This window comes from Sipha flava, unplaced genomic scaffold (assembly GCF_003268045.1).
Source record: "Sipha flava isolate LNK unplaced genomic scaffold, YSA_version1 323_pilon_pilon, whole genome shotgun sequence".
NCBI classification, from domain to species: Eukaryota; Metazoa; Arthropoda; class Insecta; order Hemiptera; family Aphididae; genus Sipha; species Sipha flava.
The window spans coordinates 1,120,539-1,144,934 of NW_020273008.1; the positions used below are offsets into that span (position 1 = coordinate 1,120,539).

Below are 24,396 nucleotides of genomic sequence, written 5' to 3' on the forward strand. Positions count from 1 at the left end.
TAGATAATTCCGGATTAGTAACACCAACTTCCAAAGATTCAAAACTTGCTGCAAAAGCCAAATATTCAGATTGTAAATTACTTACATTTATCTCAGTAAGCCATTTATGCAGTTCTAAAAATGTGTTTGGAGGAAGAAATGAGTCTTTTGCGGCATCTTTAATACGAGCATATGATAATCAACCGAGGTCTGTTAATATACCTCGACTGGATTGAAAACGACTATCTAATGTACCAATTATTTTATCCAGAGTATAGAAATATACATTTATCTTAAATTTGTTAAGAACATTAGTGGGGGCTTCATCTCTACAATTTTCACCATGCAATTTTATTTTCCTCCTTAATCGTTTTTCTTTTAAACTAGTTTCTTCTAACTTATGCAATGTAGCAAATGATTTGGCTTCATCCCTTATGTTGTTAAACATATCTTTAGTTCTTAATTTTTTTCATTCAATCTTATGCGCTATCAACTAAATGTAATGCTTCTACAAAGTCCAAGGTTGATGATTATAGGTAATTTGAGAGTGGGGTGGTAATATCAAATATTTTTTTCATAAGTATCATTATAGTAATATATTTGAATGAAGCAATGTTTTGAAAAAGACCCTTTGCTTGGCATGCTATGCTAGTATCAGGTGACTTAGTGAGGTTTTCTAAAGTTTCTAAAACAGCCAAGTATGTAAGATTAACTCCATTAACTGCATGATCGCGTGAGATCTAACGAGTGGTTGAAAAATTTTTCATTCTTTGTACTCTATTTGAGTACAAAAATAGCTGAGCTTCAACAAAGTCTGCTGTTCGTTTCCTAGCTGACATAAATGTAGTCAAAGCTAGATATTAGAAATAAAAATTTTAATAACTACGTTAGATTCACAAACATTGACAACCACTAGATTTAATATGTGCGCAAAACACCAAATATATACAGCCTGTGGATTCTGTGATTGAATATGAGATCTTAAACCTTGGTATTCCCCTTGCATTGTACTTACACCATCATATGCTTGAGCAATGAATTCTTTTTTCCATTCTAATTGGTATTTTATACATATATCAGAAAATAAATTAAATAAACCTTTGCCTGAAGCATCTCTAGCTACTTCTAATGCAACATAAATTCTCTTGAATAGTTCCATTATAAGTTACGAATTTAACAACAAATGCCAATTGCTCTAGCTTAGACAAACTAACTACAACCGTGGCACTATATAGTTATAGTACTCTATAGCTAGTCATCACTGCAGTCCGCAGAGATTAAGGACTTAAATAAAGGTACAATTTCAAAAGCCAAGGGGTACCCTCCCCCCAGAAAATTTTTAGTGCTAAGCATTATGTAAACGTCGTTCACTACGCCACTGGCATTATGTGTAACATATGTTAAAAATCTAGATGTTGAGAGATTTCTCGGTTTTATAGATTGTTCTAAGAATTAAGACGCTGAAAGTTTATATCATTACATTTTATGGTACCTGAATAAGTTTTAACTCAGTTCTAAACCACAAATAGTTACTTAGTTATATGACGGTGCAAATGTTATGCCTGGGAAATTTAACGGACTACAAAATAAAATAAAAAATCAATATCCTTACGCTATTTATACCCAATGTATGGCTCATAAAATAAGCCTCATTGTAATTGATATGTGTAAATATGTAAAGGTAATGAAGTTTTCTATTCGTTTTTTGAGAGTAGGTAACTTCAAATGATCTAAAATATTTATAAAATCCTAAATATTTTTTTTTTTTTTTATTTGTATTCTCGTTCTTAAGTTTCCTAAAAGTTTTAGATTGATTTAAATTACTTGAAATATAAAGCAGTGGATATTATCATTTTTTTTTGTTTTTGATAAAATATTTAGAATTTTATTTGGTATAAAATTGAGGTTTTTTTTTTTAAATAAAAAACATATTTTATAAAGTGTAACATAATGCATATAATTGCATATTTAGCCACTTTTTCTTTGCATATTTGTATCATATTTGACACTTTTTAAATGCATGTAAATTCAGGCTCCAGTTATGAGAATTACAAAAAGAAAATATCGTTAAAGGCAGGGGTGTATTGTTACGTATTCGCGGGAATACGGCGTATACTCAACAGCAGATTTTTAATTTTCAGCGTATACCTAATGTTTATTGTTTTACAGGTATATGCTTTTAAAATAACTTGAAAACAAAAAAAATAATAATAATAATAATAATAATAATAATAATTTAATAGTTCATTGGAAAAAATTACTATGAAATTGATTCAAATAATTATCTGTTGAAGATTACAGTGTACGCTTTGTTAATGTATTTTTTTTAACTGTAGTAAATAACATTCAATAAAATAGGTTGGAGTGTAAACATTCAGTCCATAGTTCTTAAATCTGCATCATGCAATTTATAACGCGCTGCAAATGTATATCTTGTGGTGTTATATTTTATAGTCTTAATAGAAGTTGTAAACATGTAGTTACACAGGATTAATTAATTTTTTTTCGAACGTATCGAGAGAAAACAATTGTCGAGCGAAGCAAGAAAATTTATTTTAGGATTAATATTTTTTTAGTGTGTATACCCACAAATATATTTACTAATATATAACTGGTTAAAGGTAACATACCATATAATATTTTAAATATGTAATGTTATTTTACATAGTACTGATTGCTAAATACTACATTTGAAAACGTTTCTAATTTTACACTAATTTAAATAACGCAAAATGATAAATTGTTCATAACGTTTTAATTGTCAATAACGGCAAACGAGACATTTTTTAATCTTTAAATTTGTATAACGTTTAAACGTTTAAATTATTTATAGCGTTAAATGCTCAATTGCTTATAACGTTTAAATGCCCGATAATGGTAAACAATACATATTGTTTTGATTTAACCTGGTCCATACTTAGTGAAAAATCAAATAAAACACAAGCGAAACTTTCAAAACACAGGTAGGTGTTAAAAAATAACTACATAAAAATCCATTCTAAGTGGATATAGCATTAGATTAAAAAAAAAAACCACAAATATAAAGGATTCACCCGATTTAAATATTATCAAAAATTTTACTTGTAAATTTTGAGCCTGAATTAAAGAAAATTTGAGTCGCCCCCCCCCCCCCTAGAAGTAAGTCTAAATACGCCCCTATTTTAAGGTTTATTTTTGTTTTTAACTATATTTGTATATTTTAGTTCCTAGTTTTAAGTTATTATTTTTATATTTACTTATACTTGTAACTTTTTCCTTTTTTTACTTCTATTTTTTTCTGACAAATGCATTTGTTATTATGATTTTTCAACCGATTAATTAATTTAATTTCATGTTCTCGGATACATTTCATTTCGGTTGGCAATTTGAGGGGCGGCAAAAGGTTCAAACCTACTATTCAGGCCCGTATTTAAAGGGGCGGGGGCACGAGTAGGCACATGCCGAGGGTGTCAAAATACTTAGCAAAATTAATTTAAAAAATGATGTACCTAATAAAAAAAATAAAACAATAAAAAATAAAATAGTATGTTTTATTATGTTATACAGTGAAACCTGACTTAATGGACACCTGTATATAACGGACACCTCTCTTAACGGACAAAATGACCAGGTCAAAAAGATAGGCATTCCAATGTATTTCGACCGATCTATAAGGGACTCCTTCTATTACGGTCACAGACACTAATATTTAACCCGACAATTTCATAACGGATAAAAATACATACATGCTACGAAACAGCGTCTATAAGGAACGCAATTAGGTCATTCAGTGAAGACACGGATTACGACCAATTACATTATCGCCGATTACGATAACGCTAATTGCGAGTACTTATTGAATTTATAAAGTTGAAATTTGTACAGAAATATATCCAGATATAAATTGCAATACGTATAAATGATAACCAAGAGTATCAAACGTTTTTATTCAGTTTCTATCGGTTCGCTGTCAGATTTGTAAATCTTTTCCTTAGCAATGCCATCTCCCGTGCCGCGAATTACTCATTCATCACGAGTTGGAAATTACCAAATCGAAGTTCAAAAAACAACCATCAATAGAATCATTTTTTAAGAAATAATTAATAAATTGATATAAATATAATATAATAAATTTATAATATGTCATTGTATGTATGTAATATAAAAATAATAATTAAAATTAATTTTATAATGTATGTGTATAATGTGTATATACTCGTAATAGTAATAGATTATACCTAATACATATTATAAAATATAAAATAATACAAATGTACGTAAAAATTGCAATTTTTAAAACATTGAAATTTGTCTATAACGGACAATTATTTTGGTACAGTGAATGTCCGTTATATACAGGTTTCACTGTAATTTGTAAATTAAAAAAAAAAATTGTATTTTTATTATTATTATTATTATTATTATTATTATTATTTTTATTACTTGTATTATTATTTGTTAATTAAAAAAAAAAAAAGGAAATTGTATGTCGTATTATGTTATAATTTGTTTAATTTGTTAATTAAAAAAAGTATTAAACGATTTTCATTTATAAGTTATATTTTAATATTAAAGAATCTCGATTATGGACGAAATAATAAGTGTTATATTATAATTATTTATTTTTTGGGAGAAGGGGCATAAATTATATGCCCGGGGGCCCCAAATTTTTAAATATGGGTTTGCTACTATTCCATACTACTAATATGATTTAAGAATTGTGTTTATTCATAGATTAACACAGTTTCTTAACGAGACGCCGTACATACTTATAAATAAATGAACGGTTTTTAATTCACTTTATTTTGAAACGGTATGCCGAAGTTACCGACATTCGGATTCTTATATAAATACACTGGAATAAGTATTATGTTATATATTTAACATTACAAAAATTATACAAATCATTCAATACAATAAAGGGATACTCCGGGCCGCGCGGCTGACTCGAACAAGTGGCCATGGCGGGCGGTATCGGACCTGAGCATCAATAACCTGAGCAGGTGCATCAGACGAAGTGGATGCACGGTCGATAGCAGACTTAAGCTAGCGAGCGTATCGGCCGTGATCACTTTACCAGCGGACGCTCAAGCAAGCACGCCGGAAAGGTTTCACAGTATTAGCCCTGAAAAGGGCCGTTTATAGTTCTGACCAGTGCTCGACTTGGCAAAGTTAAAAAAGAGGGACTCTATTTACTTTAAAAAAAAAGAACGTCCCCAAAACTGGCTGAGCGTTATGATTATAGCGTAATAATAGTAGAGGGACGCTAAAATTTCTGAAAATTAGTTGGGGTACTCCGTCACCCTGCGTCCCCCATTAAGTCGAGCACTGGTTCTGACGAACAGATCCACGAATCGCGGAGCCCCGCATGTAAATGCCGCTGGGGCCGGATTCGTGGTTGTCGTATTCGTTGTGATTTTCACGGTCATAATTGCCGCAGCCGTCGTCGCCGTAATCGCCGTTGGGTGCTTCTATTCTTCTTATCTTGTAATGTTGATATGTTGATAGTTTTGGATAGAAGAATGGAGTGTCGATGCTCTAACCTAATTTGAAATCGACGCTCCGTTCTCATTCGTCGGTATTTTATCTCTCCCGTAGACGATGTATAACGGCACTATTTTTCTGTTGCATTGGTTGCCTTCGTGTCGTTTTACCTCGCCACAACGTTGTTCTTTGTGGCCCTGAAAAGGGCCATTTTATTATAGATGCACTCCGTTACAATTCATAATCCCACGTTGATTTTTTGGTTAAACATAATAAATAATGATGATTTACTATTAAGAAAAATAATACGTTTTATAACTATAAAAAATTACAGTGCAAGTTTTTAAATGTTTTTATTCAAATACCTTTAGTTCCAAATGTCCATTTGATCGGAGTTTTTTCCGATTTGAAAATGGACATGTTTACATTTTCGTAGTACTATGTGTCAATGATTCTCGGATTTTAACAAACACAATATGCTAGATGACAGGTGTCAGTTATGAAATTAAAACAATTACTTCTATTTTATATTTTGTTAAAGTTAGCAAGATATACAGTGTTTTATGTTAAACATTATTTTCCAAAAATTTGAAACTTTAAAAAAATATTATTATGTTTTTAGAATTGAATATTTATCAAATTAAAATTCCTATACTACATCAACACGTGTAATATTCATGTTTTATGTCTTTTTTTTTTTAATTTGCCTTTGTTCGCACATCATAGCAAAGCGATTACATAGACGAAAATAACAATAGTATTAGTGAATAACAATAAAAATAACAATAATATATGTTCAATATTATAAATTTATTTCAATAAATAAATAAATAAAATAAAAGGTTCAGGTTGTAGGTACTCGTATTCATAGACGTGCGCAGATCTGTATTTTAGGAAGTGTCTACATTACTTTTGTGCTTTATCTCACAAAACGTGTAGGTAGGTGTATTTAATAAATTATAACGTGTAAATAATTAAATAAACAGAACATTAATTGTTTTATTTAATATTGTGGTATATTAGTCCTGGTGTATTAAGTTCTCCTTGAATCTTGTATATTTTTCTCGGACAGCTCCAATTGATGATTTGTATTTTTGTAGTTTCAATTGTACCTTGTAACCTGTAAGTTTTTGCACTAAAATTTAGAAAATGTATTTTTACTTTTTCTATTATAAATATAATAAGAGCCTGAATTAAATTCAAGGTACTAAATTGTCAAAATTGTGTTTAAATTCTCTCAAAACTGAACTGTCCAAACACAAATTTTCTTAATTTGAATCTCATCTAGAATTCCAAACTCCATCTGTTGGCTCAATCTTACGTATCGCCAAGGAATTAATAAATCAATGTGACACTATCGCTCTACTAGTACAAACTATATCCAAACACGGAACCAGCGACATCTGAAATCGAAAAATCAAATAGCTTAGGAAATCAGTTATCCGAAATCTCATCCCTCCAGCTTGCAAAATAATGACCATGCAAACTCAGTTCATTCATTCTGTATGCTTCGTTACCAACACCACAACTAACTAAACCAATCACTCCGTTTGAAATACTCGTAAAAGTTAAGAAGTTATATCCAAAAAAGTCTATGAAATAGTGTTCTTAATGTAAGAAAATTATAAGGAAACAAAAAAATATTGCAAAGATTTATTGTAAATTATTATTTTGACACATTCAATATATATATATATATATATATATATATATATAAACATGTCTTTTATTATTTATTATTGAAATGTGCAAGTAGGTTTTTTAGGAATTTTTCTTCCATAATAATTTTTTTGTAACTGATCCCCTCTCATACAAAAGTTATGTATACGCCACTGTAATATGGTGTTGTCGTCTTTGAGAATTTTTTCTTTTGATTTTCTTCTATGGTCTGTTTTATCTGAGCCCCAATATGGGTTGTGACTGTTAAAGTCTCCAGTTATAATATAGGATTTAGATAGTTGATTAATTATTTTATTTATATCTGTATGATTAAAGTTGGTTTAGTTTGACAAATAAATATTGCATATAGTGATTTCGGTATTAATTTTGATTGAAATAGCAATAGCTTTTAAGTTAGATTGTATAGGAATTTTTTTTACACAGGTAATTGGTGCTAATGAGTATGGCTATTCCTCCGCTTACTCTTGCATATTGTTTTCGGTTATAAAAAAAAGAATTAAAATTTTTAAACTAAGGAGTGTGTATACTATGTATCTATTAGGTTAGTTTCCTGTAGGCATATTGTTATGCAGACTTCATTGTAAGAATTTTTTTTCCAACTGCACAAATAAAATATATGTTACAAGGGGGCTTCACTCCACACTATCCACGCTCATTTTATTGATTCTGATGAATCAGATACTGAATCCAAGGACGTGAAATTAGCCAACATCGGTTTCACTATCCTACTATTCAAACAATTTGACGTCATGTTTATCATTTATTTATTTTTATTGATATTTCATGAACGGGAAAATCGCCTTTTACAGTAATAATTACAATAATTAGTAAAAGTTTATATTAGGTATAATTATAGATATAATTTATATAAATTTATACTATAAAATATAAATACCTAAATAAAACATTTTAATTTGTAAAAAATAATTGTTCAAAAGAAACTAGTGACGATTCGAGACTTCGAGTAGATAAAGATTAAAGAAAATAATATCCAAATTATAAAATATGTAAGACAGAAATAGTAATTTAATGAAAATGTAAGTAAAAATTTGATTGCGAGCACAGCAACAAATTTTTTTTTAAGTTACCTATTTAGGCTGGTCAACACATTTAGTCCCTTTATATTATGAACTTAAATGACGCCATTGGACTCGTGCAAAAAATTTTATTTATGTGAGCGTCACGCTTACATATTATGCACCAAACTACCAACGACCGCAACGGATTAACATAAACAAGTATAACACGAAGGCAAGTGAATTTCAATATACATACAATTTTCTAATAATATTTACAAGTAGATGAATTCGATATCAATTTTTGCATTAAAATATGTGCCCTACAACACACTTTTTGCCCACCGAAATCTCAAATGTGCACCCTTAAAAATAAAACTATGTACCTAATTTGTCATAACACAATAACCTATAAAGTATAAACTACCTCAGTGGCGTAGTTACGGGGGGGGGGGGGAAGGGGGTTCCCCCCCCCCCCCCATCATCAAAACAAAATGTTTATATTGGTTATAATTTTAAATAATAGTTATACTAAATAATACTAGTACAAATTAACATACGTATATTATTATTACTATTTATAATAATTATTAATAATATCCCTGGTTGTAGAAATTATCCGAGTGTTTACACTTCTATTTTAAGAAAACCAATTATAAAATCGACGAAAACAGCGATAACGGCCTCCGACGTTCATCACGCCGACGCCGGTCGATAATATTATGATCTGTCGACCGACATAATATTTCATTTGATTGTTAGAGTTTGAAACATTAGTACGCGTATCAACTATGGATCAATTTGTTATTAAGGTAAGCATATTAACAATATTGCATTATTTTATACAATGTTAATATTTTAATACCTTAATATAATAAATTACGCATAGCTTAAGCTTTGAAAACATTATTATTTTATTTATTATAATAAAATAATAATTCAATTGTTGCGTATTTAACAGTTTTAGTATTTATTATTTATTTTTATTGATGTTACTGGCTAGTATTTAATGTTTATTTTATAGTACATAATACTAGCTTCTATTAAAGTATATTTGTATATTTTTAAATTTTATAATATTACTTAACGAAGACAAACAATTGATCAAAATATTAATTTTGTATTTTAGAAATCGAAACCTAAAGATTCTACCATAGAAAATTCTTTAGCACATAAAAATGATCTAAATATTAAGACTCCTGAAACCTGTATACCTTCTTCATCTTTTACTTCAGTTGATATAAGAATTAATGACATAATATATTTTGTTAACCGTGTGTTATCACATAGTGAAATTCATACAGTTATAAATAATATATGGACACCAGATATAACGTTTAAGTTTCCCATACATAAAAACTTCGATAAAAATAAAAAAGGGCAAACGAGCAAATTTCAATTTAATTGGTTATTAAGATGGCGATGGTTAGCATACTCTGAAAAAGAAGACGGTGCATTTTGTAAACTTTGTGTTGCTTTTTCCAAATCTGAAGGTGGAATAAATGGCCAGAAACTTGGTGCTTTGGTTATAAATAAATTTGATAATTGGAAACACGCTATAGAAACATTTACTAAACATGATAAACTAAATTATCATATTAAAAGTGTAATAGATACCGATAATTTTTCAAAAACGAGGAATAATCCAAGCATATCCATTGAAAATCAATTAGATACAGCACGTAGTAAACAAGTAAATGAAAACAGAATAAATATTTTACCTATAATTGAAGTTATTATTTTTTGTGGTCGTCAAGAGCTTGCAATACGAGGACATTGAGATTTTGGTAAAATTAATGTAGATACAATACAAACTTCAAATGAAGGAAATTTTAGGGAACTATTGCGGTATAGAGCTCGTGGTGATCTAAAGTTCAAAACATTTTTTGAAGGTCCAGGTGAACGAAATAAATATATTAGTCCTACTAGCCAAAATGCTATTATTGATTGTTGCAACACGGTAATACTTAATAAAATTGTAGCTAAAATAAATAAAGCAAAATGTTTCACTGTCCTCGTTGATGAAACTGCCGATGTATCTGGTATAGAGCAAGTGTCTTTATGTGCTAAATATGTTGATGTAGATGAATTAGTTGTCAGAAAAGATTTTTTGCAGTTTGTTCCCACAAACGATTTAACTGGCAGAGGCTTAGCAACCGTAATTATTGAAAATTTGAAGGCGTTCGGGATAGAACTTAAGTATTTACGTGGACAGGGGTACGATGGGGCTGCAGCTATGTCTGGACAATTTAATGGTGTTAGATCACATATTTCTCAATTATATCCGATGGCAACTCATGTACACTGTACAGCACACACCTTAAACTTAGCAGTATCTAAATCCTGTACAATACAACCAATTAGAAACTGCTTGGGTACGATTGGAAAAACATGTGATTTCTTTGTATACCCCAAACGAAAAAATATACTTTCACAAGCAATCGAAGATTTTAATGGAACAATTAATGCAAAAACATTAAAACGCAACTGTGCTATAAGATGGATCGAACGTTTTCATTCAGTTCATGGTTTTATCGAACTTTTAGAATGTGTCATTGATTCCTTAGACACAATTATTAGTTGGTCCGATGGTGATACCTCAAGTCAAGCAAATAATTTAAAAAATTCAATTTTACAAGGAGAGTTTATCATATCACTTTTGGTTTTATCTAAAATATTTGCCATTGGATTGCCACTGTCTAAACAATTCCAAAGCGTTGCTATTGATTTAAGAGAAGCTATGGTTTTAGCTAATGCGACACTGTCTGAATTAAAAACAATTCGATGTAACGTTGATGAATATTTTCATGATATCTACACAAAAGCATCTGCTCTAGCTCAGGAGTTGTGTTTTTCAATAACATTACCTCGAATTGCATGTAAACAAAAAAACAGAGATAACTATTCAGTGAATACACCTGAAGAATATTTTAAAATAACAATATTCATACCCTATTTAGACTTGTTTATTAACGAAATTGAATCAAGATTTATTGAACATCAGAAAATATTAAAAGGATTTCAAAACTTATTTCTAAAAACGACAGAAATGTCAACACTTGAAAAAGATGAATTTATTAGTTTGATAGATTTTTATAATCATGATTTGGCAGATAACAATAAAGATATTTTGATATCTGAGTTAAAACTTTGGCAACGTAAAATACTTCCATTAGATAAACAATCTACAAATGCTATGGATGCTTTAATTATCTGCAATGACATGTATCCAAATATATACAAATTACTACAAATATTAGCAACACTATCTGTTTCAACAGCTTCATCCGAAAGGTCTTTTTCGTCATTGCAGAGAATTAAAACGTACCTAAGGAATACAATGTCAGAGGTATTTATATAATAAATTATATTATAGGAACTGTATATTTAATTAAACAAAAATATGAATGATATTTTAAATTTTTAGAAAAGATTAAATGGATTGGCAATGCTGTCCATTCATCGTTCAATATCAGTGGATGCAAAGGAAGTGTTGGACGAATTATCTACAAACAAACGACGGGTGGATTTTATTTTATGAATTTCCTATTATAATAAAAATAAAAATAAAAAATAAAAATAAAAATAACGTTTAGTTTAACTAATAACTTGTAAATGTGATCATAAATATATTTTAAACCCCCCCCCCAGAAAAAAATTGTATCTACGCCGCTGAACTACCTAGTCGTGCCATAAGTTCTGTCCCTCATACAAATGTGTATATTTTATAAATAAAATAAAACAAATATAAAAATCTCATGTTATTTATTTTTTATCAACTTAGTAACTAAAAAAAACTAAATACTATTTAAAATGTCCACCATTTGCATTAATACATTTCTTCAAACGATTTGGCCACTCGTCTATCACAGCACGCACCACTTCCAACGGTATTGAGGCAGCTGATTTCATCAAATCGGCATTAAGGACTCGATATTTCTATGGGGCTTAGAACAGGCCTTCTCTTCTAAAATACTCCACAGCCTATAATCCAAAGGATTGAGGTCTGGACTTCCTGAGGGCCAATCTTGAGCGGCAATAAATCCAGAAAAAATAACCTCCAACCAACGTTGTGTCGTTTTTGCTTTATGTGCAGGCGTTGAATCCTGCTGAAAAGTCCAGTTCTTTCCAACAAACAAGGTATCACTTAAAGGGCTTCACTATTTTTTCCAAAATATCACTTTGGTAGTTAAACACGCGTGTTTTGACTCCCTGCTCACAGAAATGCAGTTGAGTAACGCCCTCATATGACACTCCCCACCAAACCATCACTGAGGCTGGATGATGTCCTCTTTCTACCCTATGAATTTTTTTAGCAGTTTCCCGAGAGCTGTGAGCATAAACTCTATAATTTTGACGGTTAAATTTTTCTTCTATGGTAAAAATTTTTTCATCTGTTAACAGTATCTGTCTGTGACCATTTTTCGCGTACTGTTGAAGTAACTTCTTCGCTCTTATCGCTTTAATTTTACGTATAGCGTCTGTTAACCGCTGGCCGGTGCTTCTTCGATAAACTCCAAGGCCCAGGTCTTCTTTAATTATGCGTGACATAGTTCTTGGTGGAATTTTCATTTCTCTAGCCATGATTTTTTGTTTACGGAGTGGATTTCTGCGAATCTTCTGTGCGATAACTTTGACTGCTGCAGTTGTTCTAGTTTCACGTAGACGTCCACTTCTTGGCTTGTCATCTATAGTGTTCAACTCGTTAAACCGTTTAATGGTCCGATAAACAAATTTTTTCGTTATTTTTAACGGTTTTAATAAGTTAAAAATCTCTATTGGTGTTTTATTACACTTAAATAACGCAACGACAGCAATACGATTTTCTTTAATACCCTATTCCATGTCTAATACGTGACATGAACTATCGTACTAACCAGAAATAGTAGATATGACACTTATTGAAAATTATACTCATAAATAAAGTCATTAGTGCTATCGTAAAATATTTATAGAACAACTGATAAGTAGGGACAGAACTTATGGCATGACTATATAGGTATATTTTGCGTTCATCATTTCTTCTATTATTTTATAAACTCAAATTAACAATTATGTTTATTGTGCACTCCGAAAAATAGTCACTGTAATCGCACCATTCACGTATAGTCATTTGTACACGAGCCGTCACTAAGTAAAAAAAGCAATTATATAACATATAAAAAAACTACATATTAATATTAATTAAAAGTTTTACCTTGACAACAATGACAAGCCCGTGAATGATGCAAAACAATCGACTTCTTGTTCACTTGTTGTCTTACGTCATATAAATGAAAAAATTAAAGCATAATGTAGGGCCTGATTAAGACATTTTGAAGTCTAAGGACAAAATAAAAAATGTGGTATTTTATGCTGATTTTTTTTTTTTTTTTTTTAACAATATATCTTGCTTATATTTATTTTATACGATGCAAGTTGTATTCTAAAAAAAAAAGTTCATTTTAATCCGAGGTCCCCAAATAAAGGAGGCCGTTCTCAGTTGCATACTTACCTAATGGTAAAGATGATCCTGTATGTATGTATGAATATGTAGTTTCAAGAAATAAAATGTAAGGTTGGAGATAATCGACAACGATTGGTGATAATGCGATATTACATTATTTCTATTTTCTAAGTACCCAATCACATTAAGTAGTAAAGAAAAATATTCAAAGCTGGATGCGTCTACTGCCGATAACTTTTTAACATGATCAACGCCGATGATGATGCGTGTAGTCGTCAGTCGATTTCGTACTACTAACCGATGATTTCACGTAATAAAATAACACATGCCTAATTTTAAATACCTTTGGTAAAGTAAATTTTGTTGTACATTTCAAGTGCACATGTTCGTTAAATCTACAGTACATTATATTATTCCTAATGCACAATTAGTGTCCTACTGCATCTTACAATAAAGCCTGTTGCTATGGGGTTGTATTTATTTGCAGGTCATTTTTATTTTTTATAAAGCTATTTATGTTCCATTGAATTAAGGATCATTATTATTTTAAATTGGTTTATTATGGTGTTATTGTTAAAGGGGGTATAAAGTAATTTTTATGAAGAGTTTTTGTTCTTTTTTTCGGGGGTGGTTATTTGGAATAATAAATTTGATATTCTTGTGTGTCTTGATTTAGTCCTCTTGTCTTTTAACAAAGGATCAGTGGCGGATCTACGAGGGGGATATAGGAGATAGATCCTCCCTCATAGGCCGTGGGTTAAAAATTTTTTTTTGCAACCAATGCAATTTGGTATTGGTTTAATTTTAATTTGTATGGGGATGGGACATTCAGACCGAAGGATATCACCAGTCTTATAAAAGACAATTTTCTATAACTTTATTTAGGTAATTAAATTTGATAATTATTTTGGATTTTATAATAGTTACAAATATTGTGTTATGGTGTACTGAAATGGGGAAAATGAATTGCTAGCGGCTTTTTAATGAATAGTTGAAGACATTTGTTTTCAGTTTTGCACTTTAGGGAAGAGACATAATGTTGTTGCATTTGGGTGGCAAGGTCTTAAATACAGCATTGTTCATATCTGATAACTACTTAAAGTCTTTTAAAGCGGCACAGACCTTTTAGGACTATTAAGAGATATAATTGTCAGTTTTACAAACAGTTATTTAAAAAGAATAAATATCTGGGGGTTAGATGTTTTGTTTTTGCTAAACTAGTTTATTATTATTTAGTTATTGATAGTTAATCAATGCTATATGGATGAAACATGAACATAATATTGTCAGTTGAATCTCACATTTGTCAATCAGATAATATATATATGACAATAAACATTAAGTTCATCATGTCTAGATTGAAGTAAAATTGTTCAACCATTCACATAATTATAGTAAAGTATTTTCAAAAGTTGTTAAAACATAACGACATTTTTACACATAATGATTTAAATAAATAGGTATTTTTATTCAATGTTAATTCAATAACTTATTATAAAGGCCATTCTAAAATTAAAAATGTCCGAACAAATTCATAAAACTTACATGGATAGATATTAAACAAAATAAATATTTTAACTATATACCAAAAATAAAAATAATGAACGTGTTAATTTATATATAATTTAATAATATTTCTAAAAGACGCCAAACTCTTCAAAAAAAATATTTTTATAAAAAGGAAATCCTCTTAATTGTTATTTTATTTTCAAAACCATGACATGCGTATTAATAATATAAGAGTATTTATACCCAAAATTAAATGTATACATGTATAAAATACAAAAGTAAAAGTATATATAAATACACGTAAAATAATACTGGTTTTTTGGAATGGTTGTATCGTAGGAAGTTTAATATTACATTGGAATATAAGGGTTTTGTATAAAATCCGAGAATGTTGGCAAATTGTTTTGGATCAGTTTTGTGTAAAAATTTGGGTATAGAACGTATGGAAGATAAAATAAGTCTTTACATATGTCTTGTGTTTCCAAAGTTGAGACCACTTTGGTTTGCACCCTTGTTGGATCCATATTGCAGACTGATGATGGTTTGACCAGCTTTGAGTTTGTCTTCGCTGAAGTTACGGATGTTCTTTTCTGCTTCTTTTGGACCAATACTCGGAGCACCAAATTGGCCAGCCTATATTATATACAAATATTGATTCGTTATTTTTTATAATCATCATAATAAGTAAGTGTTTATATATTTTAAATATAATTTTAACCTTTCTTCCCAACGACTGTAAACATATAACCACAGAGTTTAAGTTTTGACGTTCCCACAAATCAACAGATTGGAATGTTTCTTGGGATGGTACGCCTATATTTATGGCTACAGCTAAAAAGTTATTGATGTTTTCCATACACTTAAAAGCCATTGTGCTAGTGTTCACTTTTTTCACGGATCCCGGAATGAGAGTGTTTACCAATCTAAACCGAAAATATGTTTTGTAATAAAATGTTATACAGTAATAGTTTTAAATAAAATACAATATCTTTTTTATTAATGGTACTACCATATGGTATAACATTAGATAAAATATAATCACTAAATGTATACCAACAATAATGAAAACAATCGTGATAAAACTAAAACTATGTTAAATATTTAGAAAATATTAATTAAATTAAATATTATTATTTATTGATTATTACATTAAGTACATGGGATTCAAAGTAAACTTATTTATATTATTATAAAAGTAAAATTATATGAAAGTGATATTTATGAAAATTTCAAGGACGTAATACGTATGTTATGTTTGAAAGTAATGTTTCATTTATTACATCTGATAGATCAAACATGACTCACTGGCACAATACTTGTCCGTCCTTAAGGACTTCGAAGAAGTTGTCCGGGTCGCCAGATGTGTTCAATTGTAAACCAGTAACGCTGCTCACCCATTCTAAACATTCTTGTGCTAGCTCTTCACTGTATTTGCTGTTAATCTACAACATAAGTGTTTTAAGAGTTATTTCAAAACATTAAATAAGATACCTGAAAAATTTTAAATTTTATAATATTTCCCATTGTTCTCATACTTAACTATGATTTATAATAGTATACGTTTTATTTTTATATTCACCAATACGTAAAATAAGAGTAAAATATTCTATTAAAATGAACCCTAAATGTATTTTTATCTATTATACATTGACGAATAACGGAGTAAAATGAATTTATATTTCAAAAAACAAATAAAATAATAATTTAACATAGTAGTTAATAGTTACGAATTTTCGATAAATGATAAGTTTGGTATAATTCATAAAACTAATTTAATTAGCTAACATTACACAATTTATTATTATTTATCATTAAACTGATTGCATGGTCATTAATTTTCCTTGCTGTAAGCAAATAATTTTAATTAATCGATTATGAAAACAAACACTAAATTATTGAAATATTAACAATTTTATTATTATGCAAAGGTTTTAATTTTTTTTTTTTTTTTTTTATGTTAAGTATTAGTTTTTTACATTTATATAAGAATTTCCTAGAAATGATAAATATTAGATAAAAGCATCAAAAAAATTAAGACGATATCAAGTTTTCAATTCAAATTAAACATATTGTAATTTAATAAGCTTAATCAAATACAATATATAATAAATCATTTTGAAATTATTTTGTTTTTTTTCGATTGTAATACATGAACAATTAAATTAAAGATTACTAAATAATTCATTATTTAAAATTTTAATAAATTAAAGGCAGTTTATCACTTTAAATGTTTTTGAATGTTTCTGTGTAATCATATAAAGTTATTATCATAACAGTTTTTTACTCCAATCAATAAAGAATACTTTATATTGAAGTGCTTAATAAATATCTAGAGAATGTGCCGAACGTGGAATAATTATTAGCTGATGTCATCGTTAAGTATTCGCCAACAAAAACTCGTTCCTACTGCTTATTTTTTTTAATTTTTAGTCATCAAGAAGCAGGCACGTATATCTAGGAAATTTATATGCGGAATCATGAGTACTTACACAATACAACAATGAAAATTTGAAATATACTACAAAACATGTGAACAGTATAGTTTATAGTATTTTCCATTATACACTATGAAATATTTAATAATTCTTTTTTCTTTCTCAATATTATTGCATGATTAATACGGTTATACTAAAACAAATCAGCGACTTATTGAAAATAATTTATAAAAATAATCTAATTCATCAAACAATTAATTTTTTTTTTTTTAAAAATGTTGTTTATTTAAGCTTCATGATGATAATGAGGCATTTATAATTTATTTCTTTTATACTCGTAAGCATCTATTTGTTTTGTTAATAAATAGTGACAACATTGATTTTAATAGTTTTTAACACTCCTATACGGAACAGGATGATTTTTTTTTAATTTCAACATTTAATAACCATTTTAAAGTACATACTAAGAAACTTAAGAAGCATACAATTAAATTTAATTTTATAAATACTTTTATATTATAAATTAGTATTCAATCAGTCCTCTAAGTACAGTATTCAATAACATATATAAAGTGAATAAATTCTTGAAGGGAAATTTAAAAGGTAATGATTACTTATTAATCATATAAATCTAATATAGAAATGCAAATTTTTAACGTAAATTTCTTGAATTATTACAAATTAATTTATACGTAGTCATTTTTAATAGAAAATAAGAAAATAATAATGAATTATCATACAGGCAGAGTAAGTATTAAGAATATAAAAAGTTGCAATTTTTAAGGTGTAGATAGTTTTTTTTTGGAAAAATTTCAACCCATTGATCTGTAGACAAACAATACGCTATAACAAGATGTATGTTCATACGGGTAAAAATTGATCGACCCACATTGGCCATATACGGTATAGTATTTGATAAAGCGACACGGCCATATATAGATAAAACACAATGATGAATCATCGATTAATACAGGAGGCCATCTGTTATACCAAACCAGAATCAAGGATTTCGCCAAAAAAACCCCTTCATCACTTATAATTGGTTATTACTATAAATTAATATTATTAGGCTAAATAAGGTATTGTAAAATAACTATATGGATCATATGAGTTTGTAGTTTATAGACATAATTTTTATTGCAAGACTTATTTGTGTCACCATATGGTATAAACGTTTTCAAATACTTAAAATTACCATAACTCTTAAGAGTGAATATATTAAAATGTAATAAAAAATTAGGTTAGTAGTGTTAGTACAACATTATATTAAAAGTAACAGACGGTACATAGATAAAATAAATCATGTAATACAAAAATGATAGACAAGCGAATTGCTCAACTAATAAATTTGGATCAACTGCAGTAATATTTTTATAGATATATATTTATTAATAAATGTACAGTTCAAAATTATATGCTTTAACAGAATTTAATATATGATAATAATTGTGAACTCTATATAACAATAAATATAAGAAAATAGGTAGGTATTTGTGAGAGATTTTACTTTGTAACCATTAAAACAAAATAATTATACGAAAATTATAAATCTCCATTGTAATTGTGATTAAAACATTAATTTTTAATAAGAACGACCAGATTAAAAAAAAAAACCACTTTTACGACAGTGAAATACAACAAGAAATGTTCTCACGATCAATGCTGTGCTATTAATATATATTTATATGTATAACGGATATTATCACGAACGTATATCAATTTGTGATGTACTTCCAATAACACCGTTTAGAATTTTCGAAAGGTTATGTTAGCGGCCTACATGATTGAAATTTGCAATATTTATGTTCAATCTCGATTAACCTAGGCAAAAATCTGTATACGAACTCGGTGTAATTATATTATTATTATTTCTTCGTTCCATTCCTATGAACTAATTAGGTTTACAAGTATATATACCTCTGCATCACAGCCGTGACGATACCTACATATTATACTACGGCCGGGACGGACGAACGGGCAGATATAATATGTAGATTACGCCTACGCAATGACTTTTTAACTTTGGTATGTCGAGGAGTTCTAACCGTTTGAAAAGGACTAGCGTGTATATTGTCCGCCATGTGTCAGAACGGAAAACCGGTTCGGTTCGGTAGTGTATAATGGACATACGTTATACGTATTATTGTGGTGTGTGTAGTGTAGGTACAGGTCGGTGAGGTGCAGCGAGTTATAACTAAAATACGGAATAACTGATATTATTTATCAACAACGAGGTATGCAAGTGTGTATAATAGTTATCTAGAATGCATTATGTTTGTACACATATTATAAACATATTATGGACGACTGTCTTATGGATTTTATATATTTTTTCTTTTATCAATGATAATAACTGTCTCGGTGACTAGGACCATTGGTTTTAAGAATTTTTATTTTTACATTCGAGGGATTATTTTACAATATTGTACATTATGTTAAATCAAATTATAATTTAACCGATGATGAAAATTATGCGGCGGTGTATGAATACATTATTATTATACACTCGTAAATGTGTGTATCATCGCGAACACAAAAAGAAAATTACGTAATTTTTAGCCGGGTTTTCATTTGTAAATACCAGAAATGCAATATGACGTAAAAAAGACGTGAATATTATCAGATAAAATAATAATAGCTATCATTAAGATGAAATACAAATACAGGACAGTAGTATGTATTAAGTATATACACATGAGTATATGTACCAGGGGGGCAAAAATACCAAGTTGCTGCTCCTCATATCTATACTTCTAAAGGGTTTCATAATTGAAATTGTTTTACAGAATACTTTATTTACCATTTGAAACTACGAGATAATAACAATTAATATGGTACAGTATAATAATCATAAATTTAGTTGAATTATGGATTAAGATAGTAAATATCTTAGGTGGCAATCTTTTTTGCCTCACAAAGAATTACGAATTTTCAAGTGTAAGTTTGCAAATATTGTACAGTCAATTTTGTATTTGCATTGCACATTATACTAAGTATGTTTAAATTGTAATTAGAACTTGACTCAACGGTATAGTTAACATGTGAAAAACTCGACGTGTCCCCCTAAAATATTCCATTCGAATATTAAACACGGGTTGGTTGTCAACCGCAAATTTAGTAGCCATAACTGTTAACCAGCAATCAACTTTGTGTTATCGAAAAAATTTAGGTTCGCATTGCATTTGTCAGCGGCTAACAAAGTTGAACAAGTTAAACTTTTGGTAGCAGAAAGCGGTGTTTAATAGATCAGGTGACCGCTTTCGCCAGCCGGATCATTATTGTTACTATTAGCAGTGAGAGTACTTCCGAATCTACCATGCTGTATTTCGTTATTTTTAAAATTTTATTATTCGTAATCATTTGTTACAGTTAATGATTTAATGTGGAATGGAAAAGAAATTATTTCCTTTTTAAATTTAATTAAAAATTATTCTTGTTTGTGGGACTAAGTCTTAAGTCCAAAGATTATTTAAATAGGAATGTGGGAGTGGTATCATAATATAAACTTTTAGAGAATATATAAACGGTAGATATTGCCGCCAATATGCTAGATTTGGTTAAAAAAAATTTTCTAGGAAAAAGTGGCGAGTAGCAGCCGATAGTGTGACCATGTTGCCCATCGTTGCTATTGCTAGCCACTGATTAGCAGCAGCTGGAAACCAACCTGGTGTGTTTCGTGCTTAAGATACATAAAATAGGCGTATAGAGGAATATACATCAATATTGCACTGTGCGTGTACAGGGTCGTTGTAAGCTCTTATCGACAGCAAAAGCATTCCGATGTCCCGTCGAATGTTTATTTCACCGTAGTAACAATTGGGCGTGTAATTACAACGATACTTAGAAATCACGTACGCTCTTGAAAACTGTATTTTACGAGTATGCATATAATGCGGTTTTTTACAAATATTTCATTTCGTTGTAACGCGTCGGTACATGGCTAATGGTTAATGGTTGCGAATGGGGAAATAATGTTCGAACTGGAAAAACGATGAGTACAAAGAAAAAAAAATTCCGTTTTCACAAACTCACATAAACGATGTCTGGGGAATTTTTGGTGTGCGGGAGAAATAATTCGCTAATTGGATCAAGCATTTATTGAGTATTTGTTTATTTTGTACGGCTACGCGAGTAATATACTACAATAATACACAACAATAATACCCATAGTACAACAATGTGTAATTCGATACAGCGTGTTATAATACGTAAATATTCTTAGAATACGTGTACCTTACAAATAAATGGTATTTTTTTTATATATTTTTTTTTTTTTTGTTAACTAAAAAATGTATTCGCTGCTCGAACTGAAGGTAATAAAATGGAGCAATTTTTCCGACCAAACGTGTAAACATGTTTTAAATATTATTAAAAACAATCATAAATATTGTAAAAAAAAACCCAGTTAATTGGATTTATCCGGCATAAGCGTGGACTTTGAATCCTGGGTGCGCCTGACCTATATTTAATACACTTGGCATGTTTCGTGGAACACCCTCCAACGGCGGCGGGTGAGAGGAGACTAAGTATCGTGTGACCTCTCCTGCTCTCCTCTTGCCATAACATTATTATTACTATCAAAGGATCTGCGCGGTCGCGTGGATGTAAATATTTATACATGTATACACGTTTGTACACACATAGACGCCGCTCATACGAACGGATTCGGAAAACCTTGGAATTCAGTACCGGTCGGAAAACAAAAAATTCGTCATACCATTGCGCGTTCTTTTGTTACGTGTTGAAGTTAAACTTGACAATCAACCTTCGTTGCGATTTATAATAATATAATTCGTATTTAAAATAACGATCAATCCCACCTGCAACAGTGGGGTTCCGGCGAGATATAAGGCGCTATTTCCTGTACAGTAGCTACATCAACTATTGATAACGTCGCAAGTAACCTATGAATGCGTATTGTATTCATAGAAAGGTAGTAGAAGTGATGCCACAATAGTGTTTTCCGATTCCAATGGTCCGAAACGTGAAAGAGTTGTCGAAAAAACGAAATAAATTGTTAAAAAAATCGTTAAAACACGTTGAGTGTTTTTATTCTTTCACTACAGTACTAGTGTACATGGAGTCTTAGTTACGCAATTTAATTGATTTATCGATCGAGGCCAAGGATCTATATCATGCAAGCCTAAATGCTTTCTACGTCTTCGATATAAAATAATAGATAAATTAACACAAGTACAGATGCAGTGCGATTCCGAGTTCTAATAGCTTAGTGCAAAAATCGCAAATTGAATAGACGGTGTTGTACGTACAATAATATAGTGATGATCATAAATGGAGTACGCGTTTATATCGTGTACACTACGATAGTATAATTATGCATGGCACTTGTTGATATTGAACAGGTGCGCTGATCAGGCAGCCGGTAAATGTGCAGCTGTACCTACGACGAGTTTACGGAGTATCTATGCCGAGTAATGTAAACGGACAGGACGATTTGTAAAGCTCATAATAATAACAACTTTTTTTGAAAAATATGTAAATGTTTTTCGATTAAAATTAATACACGAGTACCACGGCCTATTGGAGTAAAAACGCAACGATCGCGCAGCCGGCACAGCGATATAAAAAGCAAAAATAAGTAAACAAGCGTAACATCATTTATAGTACTCACTTTACGTTGCGCTTCAGCGGCGAAACCAGACTTGGTGGCTCTATTGTTTGCCATTTTTACGAATAAATAGATAAATAATAATATACTAGATGGGCCGATATTAATCGACTGAACACAGCGGATGATCAACGACGACTGCGGAACGAATGAACGATGTATAACGCAACAACAGGAGACTGGTCCAAGATAACGACTGATCGAGCTCGGGCGTCGGCGGGACGAGGGTTGTCGAGTGCACGCGAACCGGACCGCAGCCGAACATTACCGACGGCGCACGGCCGTCGTCCGATGATTTCACGCCGCGCGGCTGTTCACTGTGTATCGCCGGTCCAATCGAGGCGTGGGATGTTACCGTTACCATAGTATCGTTATTATTATGAGACCAAGTTTAATAAAACGTCCATGTCTTGTACCAACGGTCTAAATCCGGACTTAGGTGGCACAAACTGAACCGTTAATTTTACTTATCTTACTAATCTAACTTTAATTTTCATAATTAATAAAAAAAAAATTAAATATTTCGATTAATCGCATTAAATTGCTCGTTAAATTCTATATAGTATTGTACATTGTTTAAAATACTTCAGTAATAACTAATAAATAATTTAATAAAATTAATTTTTTTAATGTATCTTGTACATCTATTATTTATATCTATTATTTTGATGTTCCACACCCCAACATAATTTTCCTGTCGACCTCTGTTCTACGGTAATATAACGTACGACAATCTGTCTCGGAATCGAACGGTCTTAGTATTATTATTATTATCCGTTAGTTCAAATATTGTGGTAGGTAAATATAAAATAACGCCTATAGTTATACGATATTATAATAATTAATAGTACCGAATGCCATGTGTACAGCACTAGTCACTAAATATTGGTATACGCGTCTGATAATAATACGTTACCGGGGAGTGTATGTAACATTATTCAAGACGCTTCCACGCACAATATATATTCGATTAAGTCGTATACTTTGGATGACCGGAATTATATTTTTGTACAATTATTACATTTGTTTTTACGATCGTACCATAAAACTAAAAGTACTGAATATCCCCGTCTGACCCATGGCGGTGATGACGGCATTCGTCTGACGCCCACAAGCACATATTAGTTTTCCTATGTATATTATTATATTCTATTATAGTAGTACTATAATATTAGTATATTAGACATGGTACGAAGTGAAATGTCAATTCAGATTAGACTTTATAATTCATGTTGTTAT

At 30.1% G+C, this 24,396-nt stretch overlaps 3 protein-coding genes and 1 pseudogene across 3 annotated transcripts; 2 read left to right on the forward strand and 2 right to left on the reverse strand.

Moving 5' to 3' along the window:
• The first annotated feature begins 8,883 nt into the window (after window positions 1-8,883).
• Window positions 8,884-11,759, forward strand: LOC112686709 (52 kDa repressor of the inhibitor of the protein kinase-like). The gene is made up of 3 exons (XM_025559123.1): window positions 8,884-8,950; window positions 9,268-11,487; window positions 11,566-11,759. Exons 2-3 carry the CDS (start codon window positions 10,375-10,377, stop codon window positions 11,677-11,679), a joined length of 1,227 nt encoding a protein of 408 aa, XP_025414908.1. The 5' UTR covers window positions 8,884-8,950; window positions 9,268-10,374; the 3' UTR covers window positions 11,680-11,759.
• LOC112686729 (zinc finger MYM-type protein 1-like) lies at window positions 8,930-10,330 on the forward strand. The gene is made up of 4 exons (XM_025559138.1): window positions 8,930-8,950; window positions 9,268-9,823; window positions 9,941-10,253; window positions 10,318-10,330. The coding sequence occupies exons 1-4, from the start codon at window positions 8,930-8,932 to the stop codon at window positions 10,328-10,330; spliced, it is 903 nt and encodes a 300-aa protein (XP_025414923.1).
• A 202-nt stretch (window positions 11,760-11,961) lies between the features above and the next one.
• On the reverse strand, window positions 11,962-13,454 carry LOC112686710 (annotated as a pseudogene).
• Window positions 13,455-15,335: 1,881 nt separating this feature from the next.
• On the reverse strand, window positions 15,336-23,369 carry LOC112686690 (myophilin). The gene is made up of 4 exons (XM_025559098.1): window positions 23,161-23,369; window positions 16,399-16,535; window positions 15,812-16,016; window positions 15,336-15,726 (listed from the first exon to the last, which is right to left on the reverse strand). Exons 1-4 carry the CDS (start codon window positions 23,212-23,214, stop codon window positions 15,556-15,558), a joined length of 567 nt encoding a protein of 188 aa, XP_025414883.1. The 5' UTR covers window positions 23,215-23,369; the 3' UTR covers window positions 15,336-15,555.
• Between the last annotated feature and the right edge of the window lie 1,027 nt (window positions 23,370-24,396).

Bases quoted from the DNA above. Each gene is read 5' to 3' on its own strand.
- LOC112686729 (XM_025559138.1), top strand. From the start codon at position 8,930: ATGGATCAATTTGTTATTAAG. The intron at 8,951-9,267 runs GTAAGCATATTA...TTTGTATTTTAG, and splicing joins TGGATCAATTTGTTATTAAG to AAATCGAAACCTAAAGATTC. The intron at 9,824-9,940 runs GTAAACAAGTAA...AAATTAATGTAG, and splicing joins TCAATTAGATACAGCACGTA to ATACAATACAAACTTCAAAT.
- LOC112686709 (XM_025559123.1), top strand. From the start codon at position 10,375: ATGTCTGGACAATTTAATGGTGTTAGATCACATATTTCTCAATTATAT. The intron at 11,488-11,565 runs GTATTTATATAA...TTAAATTTTTAG, and splicing joins TAAGGAATACAATGTCAGAG to AAAAGATTAAATGGATTGGC.
- LOC112686690 (XM_025559098.1), bottom strand. From the start codon at position 23,214: ATGGCAAACAATAGAGCCACCAAGTCTGGTTTCGCCGCTGAAGCGCAA. The intron at 16,536-23,160 runs GTGAGTACTATA...CTTATGTTGTAG, and splicing joins CCGCTGAAGCGCAACGTAAA to ATTAACAGCAAATACAGTGA. The intron at 16,017-16,398 runs GTGAGTCATGTT...TTTTCGGTTTAG, and splicing joins GACGGACAAGTATTGTGCCA to ATTGGTAAACACTCTCATTC.